Source organism: Cyanistes caeruleus, chromosome 21 (assembly GCF_971803275.1).
Source record: "Cyanistes caeruleus chromosome 21, bCyaCae1.hap1.1, whole genome shotgun sequence".
NCBI lineage: Eukaryota > Metazoa > Chordata > Aves > Passeriformes > Paridae > Cyanistes > Cyanistes caeruleus.
In genome coordinates this window covers 78,301-101,727 of record NC_141721.1, presented here as the reverse complement: position 1 = coordinate 101,727, position 23,427 = coordinate 78,301, and the positions used below count along the sequence as shown (strand labels likewise).

Sequence of the window (23,427 nt, the reverse complement as noted above, 5' to 3'; positions counted from 1 at the left end):
ATAGGCACCTGGACCTCAGCAACACCCTTGTGGTCCCTGAGCTGCTCAGGTGGCGGAAGAGACCCAGTGCTACAATTACATTGCACAGGCATTTGGACCCCCAAATATGAAACCAGGTGCTTCCCTGAGACAGGATGGCCTCAGTTTATCTGAAATCCCAGAAACTTCGAATGAGGATGACAGCATCAAAGATGAACTTTGCACCAGAGCAGCTGCCAGGGTATGCATAGAGCAAGGACAATGGGAAACCATACATCCAGGTCAGGTTTGGAAATATCATTTTGATATATTGGAAATGCAGCAGGACAGAAGTTATCCAGAGCCATGTCCCTGTCCAGTGGTAATCCTGTGCTCTACAACAATGAGGTGATGGCCCAATTATGACAGGGACATAATAGGCCTCAAGTTAATGTTCTTCTACCCCAGGAGAATGAAAAAAACAAGCAGTGAAGTGTCAGATGGGAAAATCTAAACTCTGCAGCTGACAGCAATTTGGGAGCCAAACAAAATCCAGGAGTTTTGCAGAGTTGCACATTCTCCTCTGACTGAATTTGAGGAAGCACAGCATATAGTAGATGCTTGGAAAAACACAAACTGTTCTGGTTGCTGGTGTGGATCCTGGAGAACCACTGGAGATAAAGGGAAAGCTGCCCAGCCCACTGTGGAGATTACACAGCTCTGCACTCTTTTTTTTGCAGAACATTGTTGAGGTGCTTCGCATACTGTGTAATTGATTTTCCAAAGAACTGTTCCATGGGTTTTGCTGTTAACATACTGGGTAACTGCTGAGCCAACATAAATCTGTAAAAGCTGTTGGCAAGTTTTGCTGAGATATTTCTCCTCCGGTCTGTGGAATTTAACAGATTTCTAACCTTGCTTCCCAAGCATCAGGAGACTCTGGTATTTGAGCAGAACCAGTACCAAGTGAGTACTGGTCACCAGCTGCCAACAAGGCAAAATGGGAGGTTGAAGGAAGTTACTTAAATCCCCTCCTGACTGGATAGGAGCAACCTAGCAGGGAAAACGAAACAAAAAGCAACCCCCAAAATAAAAGGAGAAAGCCTCAGTCACCTCAGACTGCAGAAAACACCTTCTTTGGTAAAGGGAGAGAAGCCTCCCTACACAAAGGCTCTTAACTGGCATCCTGAGCTGAAACCCCTCGGAACAGCTGAAACTGGAATTGCTTGCTTGTGAAGCCACTCTTTGAAGGATTGTCCGTAGGTGCAGACTGTCTCTCCCCTTGCACAGACTACTGAATGTGGGTCACAGGGGTGGTTCTTCACTCTGTTCATGCTGTTGTGATGCAATGTCAGGCTGCAAAGACGTCACGTATTCCCTGTCCTGTTCTGGGACAGTCCAACACGCTACTGCTACTGGAAATGGGAATGCTTGCATCAACAGAGGCACCAGCCTGACTTTCAGGAGCAGCCACAAGCCAGGTCTCATTGCAATCCTTTGCCACTAAACAGTGTGAGCTCCAGCAACACAGCCGAGCCAGCAAGAACCCTTAGTACAGACAATTATGTCAGCACACGGATGCCTGTTAAGCCATAACTTGTTTCTCATTGGGAAAATGAGACATACCCATAACACAGGGCTGCAATTCTTCCTCTATAGTCTGGAAGTACATTAAGTGTGTTTTTCCAGTGTGGCTATGCTGTATTTTACCTATGTGCTCTCAGTGCAGTTCTGGCTCAAAAGGCTTCATAACTCTTGGCCTATGCAGGAGATTTTTCTTCAGAAAAGTCTGGCTGGCAGTCAGGGATTTTCATCAGATAACTGTATCTAAGAACTAGGCTGCTCTTTCAAGGTCATCTGTAAAGGTTTTCTGCTTTGGCAAAAAGAAAGCTTATCCCGGATAAACTGAGGTTAAAAAAAAAATTGCCAAACCAAACAAACCAACAAAACAACCCCCAAAAAGTTGAACCTTGCTTGTACCACCACAAACGTCTAGAAAAGTCTAAATGAGATAGTAAGCACCGCACTGCATAAATAAATGCTCCGGAGAGATTGGCATGACACTAAAGCCAGTGCTTGGGGGAGGAAGACTTGCACAATCACACGTTGGGACTGTGTTGTTGTAAATCTGATGTTACCCTGAGTGTGCCCCTACAGGTACAGCCCTCATGGTTACAGCTCTAAGGCAAACAGGAGTAAGACACAATATGGTGCTGCTGTAGAAGCAGGAAATGTGCTGATCCAAGCTCTTTCTGCCTCAGACCTCACCCATTTTTACAGCACTCCATTCTGCTGAGAGCTTTTAGGATACAGCATCCTCCCATTACCCTTGCACTTAGGGTGGAAAATTCAAAATTAGCAAAATTTAAATACCTCAGGACAACTGAGAAATGTGAAAATTTCTAGTGTCTGTCCAAATTATCCTGCTAACACAGCAATGGCACAGCACAGCTTAGTGAAGACCTGATGTTAGAACAAGGGTCCAGCATATACTGACAGGAGCTTTAAAAAAACCCTCACAGATCCACACACAAAAAAACCTACCCTCAGTATCAGCCACAGATTCCCAGAAGGGTTAGTGTTGGAAGGAACTTTAAAGATCAATCTTGTTCGAACCCCTGCCATAGGTGAGGGCACCTAGCACTAGATCAGGTTGCTCCAAGCCCCATCCAACCTGGCCTGGAACACTTCCAGGGATGGGGCAGCCACAGCTTTTCTGGGCAATCTGTACCAGGGCCTCATCACTCTTATAGGGAAGAATTTCTTCCCAGTATCCACTCTAACCCCATTCTAACAATGTGAAGTCATTCCCCCTTATCCTGTCACTACACGCTCTTATAAATTATAGTCTCTTTCCACCTTTCTTGACTGCTCCCTGTGTAAATACAGGTGAAGAAACACTATTGCTTTTTTTTAAGCTGGGACTTTCAAGTACTTCTGCTGATCCAATTCAGAGCAGAGCTGAGGTAAGTGGGGAAAGTCTTGTCAAGGGGCATTAACATCCTGTTCAACCTAGTGCACAGAAACTACCCCTGAACACAAGTACTCGTTAAGGTGAAACACTGGTGCAGCGCAAGTGCCTGCAGTTGCAGTCCCTTCCCAACCCTCCGTAGCTCCTCTCCATCCCTTTTATTAGGAGGGACACGTACTTAGACCCACAATACTGCTTTTATCCTGGAGGCACATGCAGCTTGTTTGCCCAGATATTTCTCCAAGTGCCTCCACACATCCAACAACTTTTATCTCCCTTTTCCTAATGTGGTATTTCCCTGAATCTCACTCCCTTGCAGTCACCAGAACCTCAACATGTCTCTCCTTCTCTCTGTGGACCAAAGCACCATCAGTCCTCTCTGACAGATACAACTCCAATTAAGTTCTGTGAAAGTGCTCCATAATGCACTTTTATTTAAGCAGAACTGTATAGAAGGAACTTGACCCTTTTCCTATTCACAGAGAGAAAATTAAGTAACTCCTCACTTTTATTTTCCTCATACATTTACTCCTCAAAACGAAAAAGGAACACCTGGCACCATAAACACCAAACACACTCAACTACAAATCTGAAATGGGATGAAGTTGCTCAAAATTTAGTACCCCATAAAACGTACTGCTACTGCTCAAAGAGTTCCTACTGCAAGACCGAAACAGACCCCTAGGATGAACAATACCTTGGCTTCTTCTGCCATTGTCTTGTCTTCATCTATCTCCTCAGCCTTGGCAATGTAATCCTCTCCTTGGTGTTTCCTTCTCTTCTGCTTAGGGGCCATGAAACCTTGCAGAAACTTCTTAACAACACCAGCCTGGAGCGCAATCACACATTCTCCAAAATCCTTTAGGCTCTCCAGCGAGTACACCTGTTGGGAAGAGCATACAACCTCATAAGAGGTGGATATTACTCTCTCTGCTGCTTGAAGTGGGTCTGCAAATGGACACACCTAATGCAGTGTGGTTACTTGCCATACCTGGTTATGGAATCAGCATATTGCTGCTGTCTCAAGACATGCTGGCTTTGATATAGATAAAAATCAGCTATGGAGTTCTGCTCCATAAAGAATTCTGTCATGAGAATATGGAAACACAACGATTGAACAGGACACTCAGCTCCAACATTATGACCTGCCAACACCTCAAGCTATCAGCTGTGTAATCTTGAAATAATTGTTTAAAGGAAAAATGAGAAAACTGATTCCTGCTCCTCTTGTCTGAGGAGAACAAAATACTGAAGATCTTCCACAGAAAGTATCATCTCACACGTATCTTGTTCAGTACTGCCTGTTCACTCACTTTTGCTTCGTATTCTGGTGTCACATCAATGTATCCCAGGCCCCCCTTCTGCAGCCGCGTTGCAACCTCAATCAGATCACTCCGGAGGTAGTTCAGCAATTCCTGGTTGCCATCACAAGATTTGAGGCCCAAGTTCTGTTTCCGAGCCAAATGGATGGAATGTGTGATGTCCTGATACCTGGAAAATCAAACCCAACCTCTGAGTACAGGCAGACCACTGTCCTGGGAGCCGGAGAGGCTCTGGGACAATGGTCTCCATTGAGAGCTATGAGCTCCACCAGTGCATAACGTTCTTTGAAAGACACATGAAAGTACTTCTGGCTCAGAGCAACCAGCGCTGTCTTTGTTCCTGGTTTCAAGGAGCAATTTAAAGACTGACAGAACTTCCTCACTGTTCAGTGTTATTTATCAAGAATCTGTCCAAGAAAACCAGCAATTACTCAACCTAAATGTCCTCCCCTCTTCAGCACAGGAACAATCAAAGCCCAGCCTGGATGCTGCCCCGGGAATGGCAAGGCTTGCTGTGCCAAGGACATGCTCTGACTTGGAGAAGGCACACACAGAAAAACAAAAAGCAGGCTCACTTTTTCTCCAAACGCTCCTTGAGCTGGCTCTCCCTTACTCCTTGGGGGTGCAGGCAATCCAGCAGCTCATCCAAATCCTTCTGACTGTCACAGAGAAACCTGAAAGACAGAAAAATGCACTTTTATCACCTAGGGTATCTCTGTGACAGTACTATTTCTTCTTCTAAATAGTTCCCAAGGATCAGTAGGTAGGGACAAGAGGTAACCTATATGCTGACCCCATGGATCAAGGTGAAACACTTCCAGGAATGCTGGGAGAAGAATTCTAACTCAGGTTGGCTTTGTTTCAAGGTCCCCAAAGGCAGCAAATTCCAGGGTAAGAAAAACAGAATCAAAATAAACACAAAACTGGTTTATAGATAATTTTCCCCATTAAGTTTATTGGCATTTGAATTTAGCTGTCTACTCCAGGGTTTCCATTCATGACTCTACAGTTCGTTTAAGTGACCTGAATGTTATCTTAGATGCACTAGAAAAGACTAACACACTATGCACTGACAGCATGGCAATTTAATCGTATTTTGTTTCGTTAACCAGAAGTTGCCAAATTAAAATGAGGATGGCTGGTGGAAACAGGGGAACTCCATCTCTAGAGAATAGGTGTGAGAATGGAGTCTGCCAGCACCCAGTCAGGGTTAACTCAAATTGTCTGCTGAGGGGACTGCCATACCACACTGAATTCCTAAGAAATGAACAACAGCAGTTACTCTGCAGAGATGCCACTGTTTCTAAAATTCAACTCCTTTCTGACCAGGATGAGCAAGAAGTCTCCTGTACGCTAGTATCCTTCCAAGGCTGTGATTCTTCCATGGTTCTTACAGGAAAGACCAGGAAGTATACAGCTCACAAACACTATGGTATGGACATAGACTCCTTCAGTGCCTATGTGCCCAGAACAAGAAGATTTTTTAATAAAATCAACATCTGTGCAAGTGGAGCACAAGGTGAAGAGAGGGAACGGTCCATCTGTCTGGAGAAGACAGAAGTAACCAAGTGTTTATGATGCTGCACTTTTAGGACAGAACACTGGACCCTCTTATTTTTGGGGACAAAGTACTGACAGCAGAACCACTTCCTTGAGATACTGTGTGACTCTTGATAGAAGTATAAATCTATCTCTCCCTTTATCAGTGCCTTACCAGCTCCCATCCTCAAGGGGAAAAGGGTCAGGACTGTGAAATACAAATATTCAGAGTTAATTTAGTGTTTAATTTCAAAGTCTCATCACTCTAAAGTATAAAAACTAAAGATGCTGTGTATGCACTGTGAGGCTACGCAATCCCATATCCCACAAGGAAAAGAGACAAACAGCAGGACTGAAAGCAGAAAACAAAGAAATGAAGCTCCTATGCACACGCCAAAATTACGAGTTATAGCTGGACAAGTCCTTGTATCCAAACAACAGGACACAGAGATATCCAAGGACTTCAACGTGGGCTCAGGACTCCTCATGGTGTCCAAGGACAATGTGCAAAAAGCAGCCACGGAAGAGACTCTTCCAAAATCATTTATGCTCAGAGCAGTCCTTGAGATCAATGGAAACGGCCTCAAAGGAAAATACAGGAATAGATATATGGATTTCTTCAGAGGGAAGTTCTAGTTCTTGGCTGTCCCCCAAAGTAACAGCTCCCAGCCTGTCACTTGGCTTTCTACGGATGCTCATATGTAAGTGGTGGCAAGTGTCAGGCAGGTACTTAACAAACAGACTCTAAGGAGTTACAGATCTTTAAGGAAAAGCCTTTCAGCTAAGAGACCTTATTGCTTAGCTGCAGGCATGGCTTTGGGTGCCCTATCAGTCAGAGAGAGACAGCCAGCACAGCACTCAATTAGAAAGGGTTATGTGTCCTTTAAGAAGCTGCTTTGTGCCCCTGCTCAAGGCCCATGCTTGACTCAGATCTTCCACCTGCACTGCTGCACCTGCCTGGCAGAACATTGCACACATGCACAAGACCCTTGTAGAAAATTAGCAAGTACTGTGACTGTCAGCACTTAAAAGTCCTTCCTAGCACAGATGAGAAAGGACAAAAATTAAGGACATTTAATTTCTGACGTAACAGCCAGGCCAAAAACAAAACCCCCATGCAGCTCAGTATCTGATGTCTGAACGGCCAAAAGGCAGAGCAGGTATACAGTCACAGTTCTTCAACCTACCCCTCCAAACTGCAGCATCTGCTGGTTTGAGGACTTCTCTGTGTGCCAGGACAATTACTTTTGCACTTCCTACTCCTCAATGAACTCCTCTCTCAGCAATTTGTCCACTGGTGCTTTGAACAGGTACAATTCACAGATCCACAACAGCTGGTAGCAGCCAGTTTATGTACCTCAGCTGCAGTACTATTTCCAAACAGCCATTTGCTAGTTTTATTTCCTAATCCCTCTTTTCTCTATCAAAGAAAACCTCTTTAGGAGACTTCCCCAGTTTCCTCCAGCATTACTCTTCATCTCCCTGCTGAATAGACAAGTTTAGAGTATTTCTATAACTTATTTAGTATTTTTTAGCCTATTATTCTCTCATGCAAAGAGTTTCCCTCTTCTCTGAAGGCAGACTCTGTAACAATAGATTTTGTGAAGCAGGATTGTTCCCCAAGGGGAAAAGAAAATTGTTTTGCCCTTAGTCTGTACTTCACTTCATCATTCTTTTTATTTCTTTCACTGAGATTCACCACAGGTTTTAAGTACGCTTTCCTACTTTTAACAGCTTCCTTATCCTGATGTGAACCCAAGATGCTTTGTTATTGCTGCTGCAGTTTTATAAACAAGGGTTGAGAGTTCTTCAACCCTTTTTTTTCCAAAGGTAAGAGGCAGCACTTGCTCTGACTATTTAGCATGGAAACTCTAAGGGAAATCTCTTCGAAAGCATTTTGGGCTTCTGGTTGCCACTTTAAGCTAATTTTTAAGGAAGCTTCTTAATTATTTTTTGTTGCTTTCTTCTATAAAAGGAGGATACCACCCATTATGGTCACTCCATACAAAGCAACTCTTAGTGACAGACTATTATTCAGTACCAAATGTGTCCAGGACCTGGTTCCAAGCGCTGCTCCTCCCAGGCTGACTCGTTACTCCATACAGCACTCCTGCCTCTGTCACCACACTGATCTCCCTTAGAATGTTGTTGGGAGTTGCCAACCTGAATGAGTAGATCAAGTACTGTGCTTTTTCAAGCTCAGCCTGGAGTCACAAGTTGATGGAATTCTGTGTTAATTAGTTCTTCCAATCTGGCTCTATGCTGCCCTCAGTGTTAGCAATATGCTCTCTAAATTTCAGCTACTGTTTTCCTTATGGAATTGGTCCTTCTCATGAACACACCTTGCCATCTCTCCTCAATAATGACCAAGTGTTAGAGGAGGCACTCTACACTTTGAGAACCTTGTGGCCATGAAAATGTGTGTTACCATAAGTTCTGGCCCTGCTTGGGAGTAGTGGTCTCAGCAGGCAGGTCTGTGGTGGGCATGGAGCGGTGCAGCTTGTTCCCTCGGACGTCACTGCCTGTGCTCTTCCGCTTCTCTGCAAAAGAAAAGCACAGGCTCAGGTAGATTCCTGAGCAGCATTCTTACTATTTCAAATACATAAAACTAGTTTCACATTTTAGCTGTATACCAACAAAGCACTTTGAAAACCAAAGGAGGTATAAGCAGCATGAATTTTTATTTCTGAGCATCTCAGACAACACTCTGACATGAATTTAAATCTTTGCTCATTCAGGCCTTTGATTATTAAGTTTCCAAAGTAACATGATGAAATCCTGTCCATTGGCTGCAGCAGCAACTGAAAGAGGAAAACAGCAGGAAGCAATGAGTTGATCAGGAACACAGCTGCTCAGTATTTGAAATAATTCTTGTAAGAAAATACACCCATGGAGGACCTTGGAATGATGCATGTTCAGCTCAGTCAGTCTCCAAGACACAGGTGGCTGTAAAGTTACACCTGGATGAAGGATCTCACTGTAGGTTTGCCCTGTTCCGTTCCTCTACAGGTGTCTAGTTTGTCCCTTGTCTAAGACAATCTGACCAGGTGAGGGCTTGGATCTAACTCCATAAGCTCTCTCATGCAGGATTGCTGTAAATGGACTCGGTGCCAGAATGTGGTGTTCCAAAAGCAAGAAATGATTACGACTGGAACTCAGCTGAGTCAGATTATTGCAGGGTCTTCTGTCCCAAGAACTACTTCCACATAGAACTGTTAAGTTTCCTTCTGTTCAGATAGATTTTTGTTTCAAGGTTGCAAGGCTCCAGGACCCAGGCTCCAAGTCAGCCAAGCAAAATCACAGAGGAAGCAACAGAAGTTCAAGTCCCTTGCACCTCACCTGCATGTTCAGCAAAGGTGAAGAGCAGGCTGAGAGGAAGTGCAAGAGGGATGTTCATCAAAACCTCAATCAGCAAAGCTGTGCATATTTAACAGACTGCCCTGCTTTGTTACTATTCCACAGGTTGGTGTGGGAGTCTTAGCACCAGTGGAATACCAGCACTGTGATGGACATCCTCACTCAGCAGCACAACTGGGTTATTGTGCAAGGGTCTGGCATGCTGCAACTCAGCAGGGTCAGGGTGAACCAGAGGGATGATACCAAGACATCAACCTCGCTGCTTGTAGGAGATGAGACTGGTCCTTAGGTGGGACACTGCAGGCAAGTCTCTAGACCTGCAGCAGCAGAAGGGAAATACCACCAGCACCTGCTGTGTGCAGGCTTCTAGAGTTAAAAGGAGGCTTAAATCAGAGTATCCCCATGAAAACACTTGGACTAGACAGTTCCTTCACACCAGACTCCATTCAAACAGTCAGACAGAGCAGAGGAAATACCCTCAAGAGATCATACCTCCAGGGCTGTAGTCCTTCTTCAAATCTTCCTTTTTCTGGTGGGGAAACGTAAATCTGTAGTCTATACTGTCATGTACCCAGCCTTTCTCAATAAACAAACCAGGAACCTCATCCGAAAACAGCCAGTACCTGTAATAAATGTATGTTGAATGTAGGTTAAATGTTAAATGTATGCTAAATGTAGGTACTTGTCTCCTTTTCTGGTTAGTTAAACACACACACATTTTCCTTTGCATTGTGGGGAGAAGCATTTGTGTGCTCGACTCACTAAAAGCCGAATGCAATGCGTAACTTTATGTCAGCACAGCTGAAACAGGGAAGCTTTGTTTAGAATCCATTCTGAGAGCATGCCTGTGCAACGCACATGGAAAAAAAAGAAAGGATGGTAACGAGGTTCCTGAGCAGCCAGTGTCAGCACCTGAGCCTCCACTAGGTCCTGACCTCCATGGGAAGGCTTCAAAAAGCTGGTCACTTAACTAGCCACTACAATCCATCTCCCCTTCTCTCCCCTCCACAATTCCATACACCCTCCCTATAGATTCCTTCCTGGGGGATGGTATCTGGTATCTTGGGGCAGAGATGGAAGCTCACGGTCATCTGCTTTCCCACCTATTATGATTCCTGTCAGTGCCAATTGGGGTCCTGCGCATCACCAGCTTGGCTTTGGCAATTCCATCCTGGAAAGTTTTCTCCGCAGCAGCTTTATGCCTCCGGATTCTTTCCTCCTCTGCTTCTTTCTCCATCCTCACTATTAGAATCAGCAAAGAGCAGCATTAGCTTTCCTATATTGTATCCAGACATCAATATTGTCTTTTATTTTACTACACCATGGGAGTAAAAAAAGCAGTTTTATTGGGAATTTTATTGGGAGTTAACATTCTTTACAACCATATACTCTTCAGTTTACTTTCTGCCTGCCATTCTAAAAAAAAGGATTTTAAAAAATTGTATATACAGAATATAAAAAATACGTAATATATAAGTATATATGTAATATATAAATATATATGTAATCTATAATATAAATAAATATATGTATGATCTAGAATATAACATACTTTTTAATATATATATATATATATATATGTGCATACATATATAAAAAAATTATACATATAAAAGAACAAGTCAAGTGTAAGGTGTAAGGATGGACTGGGTTGAAGAAACCCTGGATAAAAACCATCATATCACAGAATCATGGAACGGTTTGGGTCAGAAGAGACCTTAAAGATCATCTTGTTACAGCCCCTGCCATGGTCAGGGACACCTTCCACTAGGGCAGACTGCCCTGGCCAGCCTGGCCTTGGTCAGTTCCAGGGATGGGGAAGCCACAGCTTCTCTGGACAACCTGTGCCAAGTCAGGTTGGATGGGACTTGCAACAACCTGGTCTAGTGGAAGGTGTCCTTGCCCATGAAGGGGCAGGTGGAACACGATCGCCTTTAAAGGTCCCTTCCAACCCAAACCATTCTGTGATTCTTGGTCTCCCAGAACAGACACTCCCACATTCCAGCTCAGGTGCAAAAGCCAGGCTCCATGAGGGATGCTTATCCCCATGCTTGTTTCAGAAGGGAAGTAACAATCTAGACGAGCTACATTGTCCACTTCCATCTGCCCTGTATCCACACCTACAACCAATAAGACCCCTAAACTGTTATTCCGAAGTGTTCTCTCTTTACGTCCATATGCCTCAAACAGCACTACTTACAGTGAGAAAACGTTTCATGTTGCAACCTGTGATTCATGGAGGTTTGAGTGGACAGTTTATATATTTATACAGCTCCATAACTAATTCTTTAAAGGGAGAAATTGTTAACTGGGTTTTACTGCCCAAATCCTGACCTGGGAGAAGGGCTGCTGGCAACAACCTGACCACGGGAACGGCAGCAGTAGGAACTACTTTTAGGCAGGAAGCATCTCCTCTAAACCCAAGAACCAGATGATGTTTGGACATAAGACACATTTTTGGTTGTTTTCTATTCCCAAGAAAGATACAGGGCTGTCCAACCTCTGGGCCTGCGATAATCAGAAAGGTACTGAACAAGACACCCACAGATAAAAAAACTAGAAGCAGGTATTGTTTCTTCTTAAATTTACAAGCTTCAAGCTGCCATATGAACCACAGCAGATGAACTATAAATCTCCAGTAAGCAAATCCTTTAAAACCAGACAATGCTTCTGAAAACAGCCTGTCATTTTTGCCATGAAGTTATTCCACAACACACAAGCACTCTACTTGCTAGGTAATTTTTCTTACCTCTCATTTGTATTTCTTGTTGCTCCCTCTCTTTCTTGGCTTGGATGGCAAGAAGGCGCCTGCTCTTCACAGCACTGATCATATCATCTGCTTCAATTTCCACCCGGTGCTCTATTTTCATCATTTCGTGTTTTTTCTTTTCATTTCTTCCCATCATATGCTCCTCTTTCCCGTTTTCCTTGGTTTTGGCCACCATTTCTTTTCGCTTCTGTTTCTCTGCCCTCTTCTTGTCGTTCTCCTCCTTCAGGACAGCCAGGCGCTCTTTCCACAGCTCAGCTGAGGCCTGCTGCTTGGCTTCCACATGGTCCTGCACCGAGTACGTCATTAGGATCCGGTGACACAGTGCTCCAAGGATCTGCAATTTCTCTTCAGGAGTCAGCTCAAAGAACTCCGATGTCTCCAGCTTCTCCAAAAACTCATCCTGTACCTCATTATCCTCAAAAGCTGCTGAATCCTTACTTTCGTCTACATTGTCTGAGACCTCGCTTTCCTCTTGCACATCTGACTTGCGCAGGCACAGGCGAACCAACTCAGAAGCAGAATGCAGTGTAAGGGGGATTTCAGAAAGTTTCATTCCCAGCTCAGCATAATCCTCAGCAATTTCATCCTGCAGCAGGGTCTGCAAGAGGATGACCAGTACTCTGTTCAAGTACAGGAAGCCTCCCTTTTCTGCACAAAGGGCTTCCATCAGGGACACTGCTGTGATGGGATACTGAGCATCTGGCATCAATAACCCTGAGTAACAGCTCAGGAACTCCACCACCATGGCCACATCCCCAAAAAGTGTGTTAGGAAGTCCCTCTGGAGTATCAACCAGTTTAAAAGTAGGCAATGTCTTCCCTTTCAGATCTTGGTCCTCAAATCTCCTTTGTTTTTCCAGTTTTTCCTTCATCTCCTTCTCCTTCCGCTCCTTTGCTCTTTCCTTCAGTTTCTCTTTCAGCTTTTCCCTTTTCTTCTTCATGTACTCCTTCCGCTGTTCCTCAGTCATGGTGGCCCACCTCTTCCTGTGCTCCAGGAGCTCATAGCGTTTCTGTACTAACCCCCGCAAATCCTCGGGGAGACGGGCACGGTCCTCATTGGAGAGCAGCCGAGCTGTTTTGGAGATGATGCAGGAAAGAGCACTTTTTTTGTCTTCCCGGTCTTTGTTTTCTTTGTAATAGGCAATGAGATGGAGTGCTGCAGGAGGCAGGTGTTTCTGGGGTTTCCTGGAAGATCCAGGTGTGCCTCCAGAATTCCTGGGAGCCCTCGACACTTTAGTGGTACCTTTAGCCATGTCCAGCAGTGTCATTTGTTTCATTTTCATCTTGGGGGTCTTCAAACCTTTCCTGGGAGACTTTGCCTTCCCTGACGACTTCTGCCCATTCAGAACCCTTTTGCCTCTTTGCTTTTTGTCCAAGGATTTGTTGTTGCCCTTTCCCAGTCGGCTCCTCTTTGGAATATGAAAGTTAGAACCAAGTTTAGCAGGAGATACCATTTTCATCACCTCTTCCAGCTTCTCTTTAGGACATTTTGAGTTCTTAGAATTTTTCACCTTCAGTGGAGAGCCAATTATAGATTTTTCCAAATGCACGTGGCACCACAGGGTTGGACTCAGTGGCTGTCCCAGTGAAGATCCATCTGTTTTGGATTTCTTAGGAAGCTTTCTGTCAGGTGACTGAGAGCTCTTCCTCTTGGTTGAGGGATTGAGAGCCATATACTAAAATTAAAGAAAGAATGATTTTGTATTAATATTGAAAGGTAAATAAAGGTTACTTAGATCTCCTTCTGTCAATTATTTTTGGATGTTTTCATTATTTTTCTAATGAAATTACTCATTTCATTAAGGATAACAGGCTTCTGCATTCATAATCAGAGTCAGGGAACAGCCTGGGTTGAAAGGGACCATAAAGATCATCTTGTTCAAACACCTGCCACAGGCATGGACACCTACCGCTAGACCAGGTTGCTCCAAGCCCTATATAACCTGGACTTGAACACTTCCAGGGATGAGGCAGCCACAGCTTCTCTGGGCAACCTGTACCAGGGCCTCACCACCCCCACAGGGAAAATTTCCCCAATATTCAACTTAAACCTACTCTGTGTGAGTTTGAAGTCATTCCCCCTTGTCCTGAACAAATATTTATCTTCTAGTTTTAGAACAACACTTGACAGAGTCTATGAAAAAGTGAGTTTACTGAATGAACAAAATAGTGCTTTCTACATGAAAAGATGGATTTTAAAATAGTGCATTTCATGCTATGGCATTTAGTTGGTTAATATTATATTTGGCTGGTTAGCACAAAGGGCTGTAAGAACCCATTCTTGCTATGTATGTATTCAGTGCTAAATTTGTAATATTGGCCATCACTCAGTGCAGCCCCGTACATGAACCAGGCCTCATGAAGTCACAGGCAACCAGGTCTTGGGCCCAATACCTGACACTACCACATAAAGACTGTAGCTGTCCCATTTCTCTTACCCAGGAAATCATGCTTTTACTTGTAGGCAAGTAATGCAAACTATTGGAAAAACTAAAAGGCAGTCGCATCCCAGATTTTCGAAGCAGACCACTGTGTCAGATGTTCAAGCCATGTCACCCCTCAAAAGGTCAGCCTTCAGAAGAGTAGGTTTTCCTGCTCTGCTTCTCTCTGGATTTAACAGATATGTGGAATTGGCACTTGGGGACATGATTTAGCAGTGGCCTTAGTGGCGCTAACAGGCTTGATGCTCTTGGGGGGCCTTTCCAACCCTAATGATTTTGTGATTTTAAAACCCAACCAGCACACTGAGGTCTCTGCCAAGACCCAAGGAACGGGTGGGAAAGCAAAGCAGGTACTTTTAGGAATTCTTACCTTATGTGGGTCAAGCAAGAAGTCACTGAATTTACTGGGGAGAGAGTATCTCTTCACTAACTCATCCTCCACAACCCAGGGAGCGTTCTCACAAGTGCCAGCACGTAGCGCATTGTGTCGGATGAAGTACCTCAGGATCTCCTTGTTGGGAGGACGCTCCGTACGGACTAAGCTATCTGCTGGAACGTTGCTGATGATCTTGGAGATAACGAACAGACACACTGTTAATGATTAACTTCTAACCACATTGGAAATACAGATCATATAGCTATAAGGAACTACTGTATTCCTTGTTTTATGTCCAAAAACTCTTCACTCATTCAAAGCTCTCTTGGAAAGACTCAAACCAAACAGAATTTGCAGAACTGAGACACACAGGGATTGGTAGGAGCATCAGATAGTCAAAACAGTAAAAACTGTGAGTCTATGATGCAGAATTTTTGCCAAACCCCACTGTTTTATCTCTGACTTTCCTCCAGCTTGTGCTTGCTACTGACTTTAAAGCTTTTACACATTCATTTTTGATTTTTTTCCTGAGACCAGAGTAGCATCTCTGCACATAGTACTCTTTGAGGTCAACACCGCCTCACTTGTGAAGTTACCGAAGAGCACACAAAAAGCACAGAGCAGTGCTGCAGCTTCCCAGAGCTTTCCAAAGCACTGCTACCTCCAACTCGGGGCAGCTCGGTCAGGACAACGGCAAAAACTGCCACTAATGATTTCATTGGTCTCATTAACTGCACGACCAGAGATAAGGCACTTAACAGCAACCACAAAAAACTCTGTGACTCAGTGTGCGTGGTACCAAGTGTTTCCATGAACAGAACCTAATTACAGATAGAAACAGCCAGGCTGATCAGCCTCACAGACAACTATCCTGCTTCCAATGCCATGACTTTGGCACAAAGTACTACATTGTGCTGTATAATCACAGACAGTGATTACTTAAACTTGCATATTCATGCTATAATAGAAAGGATTCACGTAGACAACTCACCTTATCTTCATTTTTCAGTTTGACATCATATTTGTGTGGCAGGAATTTAGGTGGAACCCACTTCCTTTCTTCCTTCTTCAGTGAAGTGGGAAGCTTTCGAGGAGACCTACGTGCTCGATCATCTGATGAAAGAAGGTGAGACACAGTCTTATTACTACAGAAAAAAAAAAGGTTAAAAATCCAGACCAGCACTGGATGGGTCACCCTACTTCTCACTATCTGTAAAGTGTTTGGTTAAACCAGAACATTAGGAAAATAACCCAAACCGGGTTTTAGAAAAAGCCTGAAGATACAGGCTGGAAATGGAGGCCCAGACCAGCTCTGAAATAAGGAGGTAACACCTATATTCAAGAAGTACAAAAGACCATCTTCATTTAAACCCATCTCTGCAGAGAGTAAGCTGCAACCACTTAAGCAAAGGTAGACAATATATAGGTATTACATACATATATATATATGTAATTTTATAGGTAGTCTATAAAATACATGAAAGGGAGATGTAACCCAACCAGTAAACTTGCTTAGGAAACTCCTGCCAACAGCCCTGGCTGCCTCTGCCATGCCTTCTTTGAAACAGTTCCATGGCAGTAATCACTGGCTTGGTTTTCTCTTAAGAAGAAAGCAATCTCCAAATATTTTTCTGTTTGTGGCTACCACAGAATCATGGAACAGTCTAAGCTGGAAGGGACCTTAAAGCTCACCTAATTCCAGCCCCTTCACTAGATTAGAGACACCTTCCACTAGACCAGCATGCTCCAAGCCCTGCCCAACCTGGCCTTGGACACTTCCAGGAATAAGGCAGCCCCAGCTACTCTGGGCAACCTGTGCCAGGGCCTCACCATTCTAACAGGGAAGAACTTCCTAGGATGCAAAGAACACAGTAAAGCAAGCATGAGGGATGAGAGTAATTCTCTACTAAATATACAGAGAATACAAGTAGATGTTAAACCTAAATGAAGCTTAAAAATATAGATCTCAGAATTCCATAATAGAGCACTGAAGCTCCAGCACCATTATATCTAACACAGTATTAACCCAAGTGACTCTTCCCTTGTGATTTACTTTCTAGATTCCACAAACAGGGATGGCTATATGGAATTCCAAACAGCACCTGGATATTTGGGTGAGGAAGAAGAAATTCTTCCATTGTCCATTCCAATGTCCATTCCATCCTAAAGTTAATTTTTAAAAGCCAACTTCATTTGTTGTTGCACTCTATTTTAATAAAACATTTATTGATCCCTGGAAGAGTTCAAAGTCAGGTAGATAGAGATCACAGGAAATTGGTCTACTTGGAAGGTGTCCCTGTCCATAGCAAGGGGGTTGGAATGAGAGAATCTTTAAGGCCCCTTCCAATACAGCTGATTCTGTGTTTCTAAAGCATCTATATTGTGTTGTCTCCTGTATTCACTTTATTTCAGATTTTCCAGAGCAGTACACGTTCTAAGTCTAGCCCAAGCTACAGAACCAGCCTTCAGCAGGTCACCATCAATTTTCAGGACAATCTAGCCTTTCCTTGCTCCTGCAGATTTTCCAGAGTTCATTCCCTAAGCAATTAAAAGTATAAAGCCACTTCAGACTGCACAAATGATGCAACAAAGCCAGTATAAAGCCTTATTTTTAGCTTCTGAAGGAGAGTACAGACTCCTAAGCAGAGAGACTGAAGTTATCTTTCTCTGTCCCATTTCTCTTCCAACAAAACCAGCAAGTTTCACACAAATATTAGTAGAGCTGCCAAGGTTTGCTCTGCCCCCTCGTGCGTGTACAGGCACACACAGTTCTCACATCACAGTTATACAGCGCTTGTTACTGCCTCCAGTTACTCACTCTAGAAAATTACTTCAAGCCACATCACATGGCCACACATGAACATTACTAGAGAGAAAAAGTCCAGGTCAGTGTGACTAGGAACGCCCAGCCTCTGTGGATGCAACTCAGCATTTCCTACTTCTGTAGTCCCTCCTGTAACTGGAAGAAATGCTACATAATTATATAAACACACCCTGCAATGATTTGTTTCAATGATGCTACCATGAGCCTATGCTCTGTTATAACCCAGAATATAAAATTACTAGCAATAAAATATCCTATTAGTAACAGCATATGTACAAGGAGAATTAAAAGAATGCGTGTTTACTGCTTAGGTTATGACTCTGCCAGCACCCTGAGTTGGAAAATGTCGAGGTTCATCTTTTCCAGAAAGGGAAGGACAGTCCCACCTTACAGAGGTGACTACACACAAGCCAGAACCAAGTGAGTCAGGGACTGAAACAAGTGCAGGAACCCTCATGCTTGCAGTATCAGGTCTTGGAGTGCTGCACCAGCCATGCCCACAGTTGCTGGAATACCACACACCAATGCACAAAGGATCATGGTACATATTTTTTAAACACCCAGATCCAAAATTGCTGCTGTTAATTTGATCACTGAGCATTTTTGAAGTAAAAGGTACTTCCCATGCCTCTTATGCACCATCTCTAGAGAACCACTACTCAATAAAAAATGTATGTATAAATAAATAAAGCATCATTAGCCCCTCTCCAAGCACAACACCTGTTTCAAATGATGTGTATAAGGCCAGGTTGTCTCTAAAACATGGGGTTTTTTTTACTTTCTGATTATACAGAGCACTGCAATGAAATAAGAACAGCTCATAACAGTACCCATCAGAAAGAGTTGACTATTTTTAAGCTCAGGACTAGACCTTGGTATAACTTCTTTTTCACTCTTGACTTTGCTATTTGGTGGCTGGGCTATTTTCAAAGTTTCCTCTTCCCCACATCAGAGGAGATTCCACACACTTTTCTGTATGCTGGAGTCACTATTTACAAATACTAATTGTTTATTCATTCGTGAGATTTTAAAATAAAGCTCTCCAGGTTCGAACAAAGTTGTGGAATTTGGGTTGGTTTGTTTGAAAACATTTTTTTGTAATCTGTTTTAAAGAATCTTATAATTCCATTTAAAAAATTTGCAGAGGACAAACTTAATGTGCTTGGTTGTTTTTTTGTTTTCTTGTTTTCCTTTCAACAGTACTTCCTCACAGTCAAGAAAAGCTTTGGATACCACTACCTAGCTCTGTATCAAGGAAGAGCATATGCAAGAAGAACAAGGTTTCAAGGGATGCTTTATTTTGAGCTCTTAGGGAAAAAAAATTATTTTGTCTTAACATATGAAAATCGGAAAGAGAATAAACTAGAAATGAAAAAAAACCCACTTATTTTTTGTAACAACCAGGGACAAAGAGAATTAGAGCTTTTCTCTAGCTCTAAAAAAACACACTTTAGAAATAGGGAGGTTTCCTCTGAGGGTGAACATCGCAGCAGAACTTTGTAATTCTGAATGAACCTTTGCTGTTCCCCTCATTTTTTTAAAAATACATTTGTTATGCTTTAGAAGTTTATAAATTTTGTGCATTGTTTTTGGTATTACACCTTAGAATGATAGCACATTTTCTGCTTTATATCAGGCAAGAACAGCTGAAAGTCAACAGCACTGATGCCCCAAAAATTCACCACTAACAAAGACAATTTCTGGATTTTTGCCACGTAACACTGTTTAAACATTCACAACCCAGCACCAAGGTGTACATAAACTCCAACACTCACTGTCAGGTGCTACAGACTGCCATGCCGTCTCTCTACTTACTCATACTATCCCTCCTGTTGTCATCCTCCTTCAGCATAGCTTCCTTCTGGTTGTCCTGGGCTGCCTGGCTGGAGTTCTCCTTGTCGCTGGATGGAGAATCACAGGCTCCGTCAGATTTCTTTTCCGAGGCTTCTTCGTCAACTTTCTCCAGGGGATGTATTTTCACAACTTTTACAGGCAACATTTTCTCCTTACCAACCTGCACAGAAATATTGACGAAGACTGAACCTGAACAAGACTGGCGAGCTAACAGACTTTATGAGGAAGGGGAAAATACCGGCTAAGATAACCTAAAAGCAAAACTCCCAACCCACAGCATTTTCCAAGGCTGCTTCCTCAGCCTAAGGACACAGTGTGTGCACAAGGTGCAAGTGTGCTCTCAGCAACCCCAGTTTTAGAGACTATGTCCTAAATATTGCTCACACAAAACACTAACTACTCCACATTTTCAAGAAGTTCGAGTTTTCATCAACATTCCCAGTTTCAGAAGGAATTTTCAAATCTTCAGAGCCTTATTAGAGATTTTTAAGCTTTTGACTTCAAGCTCCATTTGTTTCAGACTACTGCTCCTTCTGGCAATGTATCAGGTGAAAAGATTATGACAGATGATAATTTTTAATTTCCTCTAATTAAAGCATGTATTTATGTATAAACAGATCACATATTTAAGCAGTGTAACGGTTTTATCTGTTTCCCCCCCACACACACATATCGGTCCTTTTTCTTTTGCTATGATTCCAGAATTCTGGAATGGTTTGAGTTGGAGGACCCTTACATATAACCCAGTTCCAAATCCCTGCCATGGACAAGGACACCTTCCACCAAAAGCATGGAAGAGAACCATTTTCCATCCAAAAACAGGTGCTGTCACTGGGATTCTATAGAGAAAATATTTTCACATTCTCCTAATAACTTGAGTGACTAACATATTCTTTCCATCTCCTGCCCTTAGCCACCTGGAATTAGCCCTATGCAGAAGCATGGGATAAAATGGAAAACATATCCTTACCTCAAAATCACATTCTTCTCCCACTGCGAATTTGGTCATGATCTCCAACCAAGCTGCATCCACCAACTTTTCTAATGACACAGTGTTGTGGTGTACTATTTCCAGGACCAGTTTCTCATACCAGATAGGGAACTCCTCCTTTAAGCTTAGCAAGCACAGAAGTAGTTTTCTTTATTAAGGGAATAAAAGCCCAAATGCAAAGTACTCCCCCATTTCCGAATTCCAGGAATTCCTGTTAACAGCCGGGACGGTGTTTGAGGCAGATGCCCCATTACCACAACATCCAAGGGCTTTTTGCTCCCCTCCCTTCCCCCAGCACTCCCCTAGCCATTAGCTGGCCTGAAAATCCCAATTGTCCCAGTCCTTCCCAGAAGGAATACTGTAAACACTCAGGAAGAGTAGCACTGAGTGTGAACCCTTTCATGATGGTTATTACTGCTTCTCTATTAGACATTACATATAGATCAAGATGATGCAATTATCCTGGGGGTTGTTACTTTAAAATGTTTGTTTCCAATAACACCACAATTCTGATAAAGATTTAGCATTTCCTTCTCCCCCAACAGGCTGCCAGTGCAGTAAAGACATGGGCAGGTTTACACAGTCAAATTATCTTGCTAAAGAAAAATATCTTGTGTGTTTTACCACATCATGATCTTCAAATCATTCCATTCAAAGAAAAGAAAGGACTGTGACAAATTTACTTCCCTTCCTTCCCTTCTGAAAGTTGACCTCAGGTAGTTGACAGAGGCGCTAAGGAATATGCTGCATAAAGCCTCCTGGCTAAAAACTAAAGTCCATTTCAAGTTACCATAAGGAGGAACAAAATACTCCATTTCTCCAAAGTACTTTCAGCTTCCTAGACTCCAGGATCTGTGGCTGAGAACCCTCAGCTATATGTGCTGTGCTACAACTGCCATTAGCAAATTTATCCCTTTAGCAACGTGTCTAAATGAACTTTTTTATCCAGCTTAGTGTCAGGCATTAAAGCAGATAAACTGTCTGGGAAGCTTTTCACCCCATTTCAAAGAGACAAGACCAAAATCTCATTTCACAGAATCTTCCTGCCTGCCCCGCCCCAATACTAGAGAGACAATAGCTAAATTTGTTATTGAGAAATTTGAGATACCTCCCGTTTCTATTTCATTGACATTTCTTAATGTTTCCAGAAATGGCCAATCAATCCAACATGGATAACCAAAAGAAAGTAGCAGTACACCACTGGGTTTTGACTCAGGATTTTAAGTTCATGGAGCTGCCTCTGCACTGCCCATGCCCTCTCAAACAAGAACACCAGGCAGTAAAGCCTTAAGGCAGTAGTTCGTCACCCCACAAAGAAATTAGGACTATTAGCAAATGGGTTTCTTATTTGTTGACTTTAAGGTTGTTACTAACCACAAATTATGGCGAAATTCTCCTTAGGAAAAGGCTGTGAACTCTTTGCCAATGGATCAGAAATACAAAGAGAATCAGCATAAAATTCCACCTCTTAGGTGGTACCACTGACCCTCTCCACATCCTGGTCCAGGGGGAAAAAAAAGTCACAGAAGTCCAAGTCATCAGTTGAGAGAATGGAGAAATATGGCACTTATTTGGCATAATTCCCACGATTTGGTAATCACACAGTAAATTGTATGTGCTGGTTGAGACAAGGACTTGAACCTTTACAGAAAATTCACTTCTATGACAAGGGCCATGCTGGATCTCATCCAAGGATTCCTGTGGGCTAGAGGAGGAAGTCAGGGCCACAGCAGCCCAGAAGAACACAATCTGCACAGAGCAAGGATTCTTGTTACTTTAAGTGGAACAGATTCCCCAAAATCTCACTAAACCTTTTTTTTTAATTTAGTGCATCAACTCTAATGCAGATCTGGGGAAAATAATTACAGGCGTAGATCTGACGCATCTCAAACACTTCAACAGACTCTTTTTATTCTATTTTGACTTTAGTTTGTTCAAGATTCGTTATTTTTCCCTCTAAAATATTCCCAATACTCCAAGGGCTTTAAAATATGTCAAGTGCCATACGCTGAACTATTTGCTGAAGTAACTACATGCTGAAGTAACACCAAGATACAGCACTAAAAAAATAAATTACCCAACTGCATTAGTGACGGTGTAAAATTTGGACTTAATTTGCTTTCAACTCCAGAATCCCAAGATCTCCTTAGAGTTCCTTACCTCACCTCACAAATTAACCAGACACATTCCCAAGCCCACTCTTATGCCCCAACACCTAAAGACAGGCACAAACCCACATCTCCACTGGTACTTACAGCTCAGCAACCTCCTGTTCCTCTTCCCAAGCCTCTTTGTGTGTCAGCTGGCTGCTTCCTGTGCTCTTGCACGTCCAGATCCGCTCGCTGTATCGCTCTAAACGTGCTTCATACTCTCTATATGAATGGCAGCTCAGGAAAACAGGATTTATGCAGTGGAAAGCACAATCACCACAGCACAAAACAGTAAAATTTAATTAAACTCTTATGACTGGAGCATACAAAGGCTAAGGAGAGCCTCAGTGCAGTCTGACCCTGTGACTACAATGAGGATGCTGCTAAATCCAGTGTTGGTGCCTTCTGAGGCCAAAATGCCTGTCCTGCTCATCCTGGCACAGAAGGTTGCACACCACCAATAGCTCAGCTGCACTGCACAAGGGGAACGCAGGTGGCTGAAGGTTTCACAGCATTGCTAGCTTACTTTTCAGCTTTTCAGTCTGATACATTGGAAAACAGCACAATCGATGTCACAGGCACAAGCAGGAAGTACGGCGTCGATTGCTGCTAAATCCCTGACAATAACTGTTGTGGCAGAGGGGAGGAAAAAAAATAAATAATCAAACAAGAAACCAGGAATCCTCTTTGAATTTTCAGCAACTTGGGACTGGCACAGGTTGCCCAGAGTAGCCATGGCTGCCTCATCCCTGGGGTGAGGTTGGATAGGTCTTGGAGCCAACCTGGTCTAGTGAAAGGTGTCCCTGCCCACAGCAGGGAGTGGAACAACATGAGCTTTAAGATTCCTTCCAACCCAAATCATTCTGAGATTCTAT

The 23,427-nt window shown here is 43.1% G+C and overlaps 1 protein-coding gene across 4 annotated transcripts in view; it reads right to left on the bottom strand.

Annotated features, from left to right (window-relative positions):
- Positions 1–23,427, bottom strand: part of BAZ1B (bromodomain adjacent to zinc finger domain 1B) — a 38,790-nt gene that overhangs the window by 11,213 nt on the left and 4,150 nt on the right. For 3 of the 4 annotated variants that reach the window (XM_086859802.1, XM_086859804.1, XM_086859803.1), the window contains 13 exons: positions 23,102–23,179; positions 22,658–22,774; positions 20,382–20,526; positions 19,373–19,571; positions 15,725–15,846; positions 14,728–14,925; positions 11,897–13,592; positions 10,251–10,389; positions 9,640–9,770; positions 8,219–8,330; positions 4,827–4,925; positions 4,243–4,420; positions 3,627–3,812 (listed from right to left, as the gene is read on the bottom strand). In XM_086859802.1, coding sequence (XP_086715928.1) covers positions 3,627–3,812; positions 4,243–4,420; positions 4,827–4,925; positions 8,219–8,330; positions 9,640–9,770; positions 10,251–10,389; positions 11,897–13,592; positions 14,728–14,925; positions 15,725–15,846; positions 19,373–19,571; positions 20,382–20,420 — 3,099 coding nt within the window. In that variant the 5' untranslated portion in view covers positions 20,421–20,526; positions 22,658–22,774; positions 23,102–23,179. The remainder of the gene's footprint in view (positions 1–3,626; positions 3,813–4,242; positions 4,421–4,826; positions 4,926–8,218; positions 8,331–9,639; positions 9,771–10,250; positions 10,390–11,896; positions 13,593–14,727; positions 14,926–15,724; positions 15,847–19,372; positions 19,572–20,381; positions 20,527–22,657; positions 22,775–23,101; positions 23,180–23,427) is intronic. The other variant, XM_086859801.1, reaches the window with a different exon arrangement.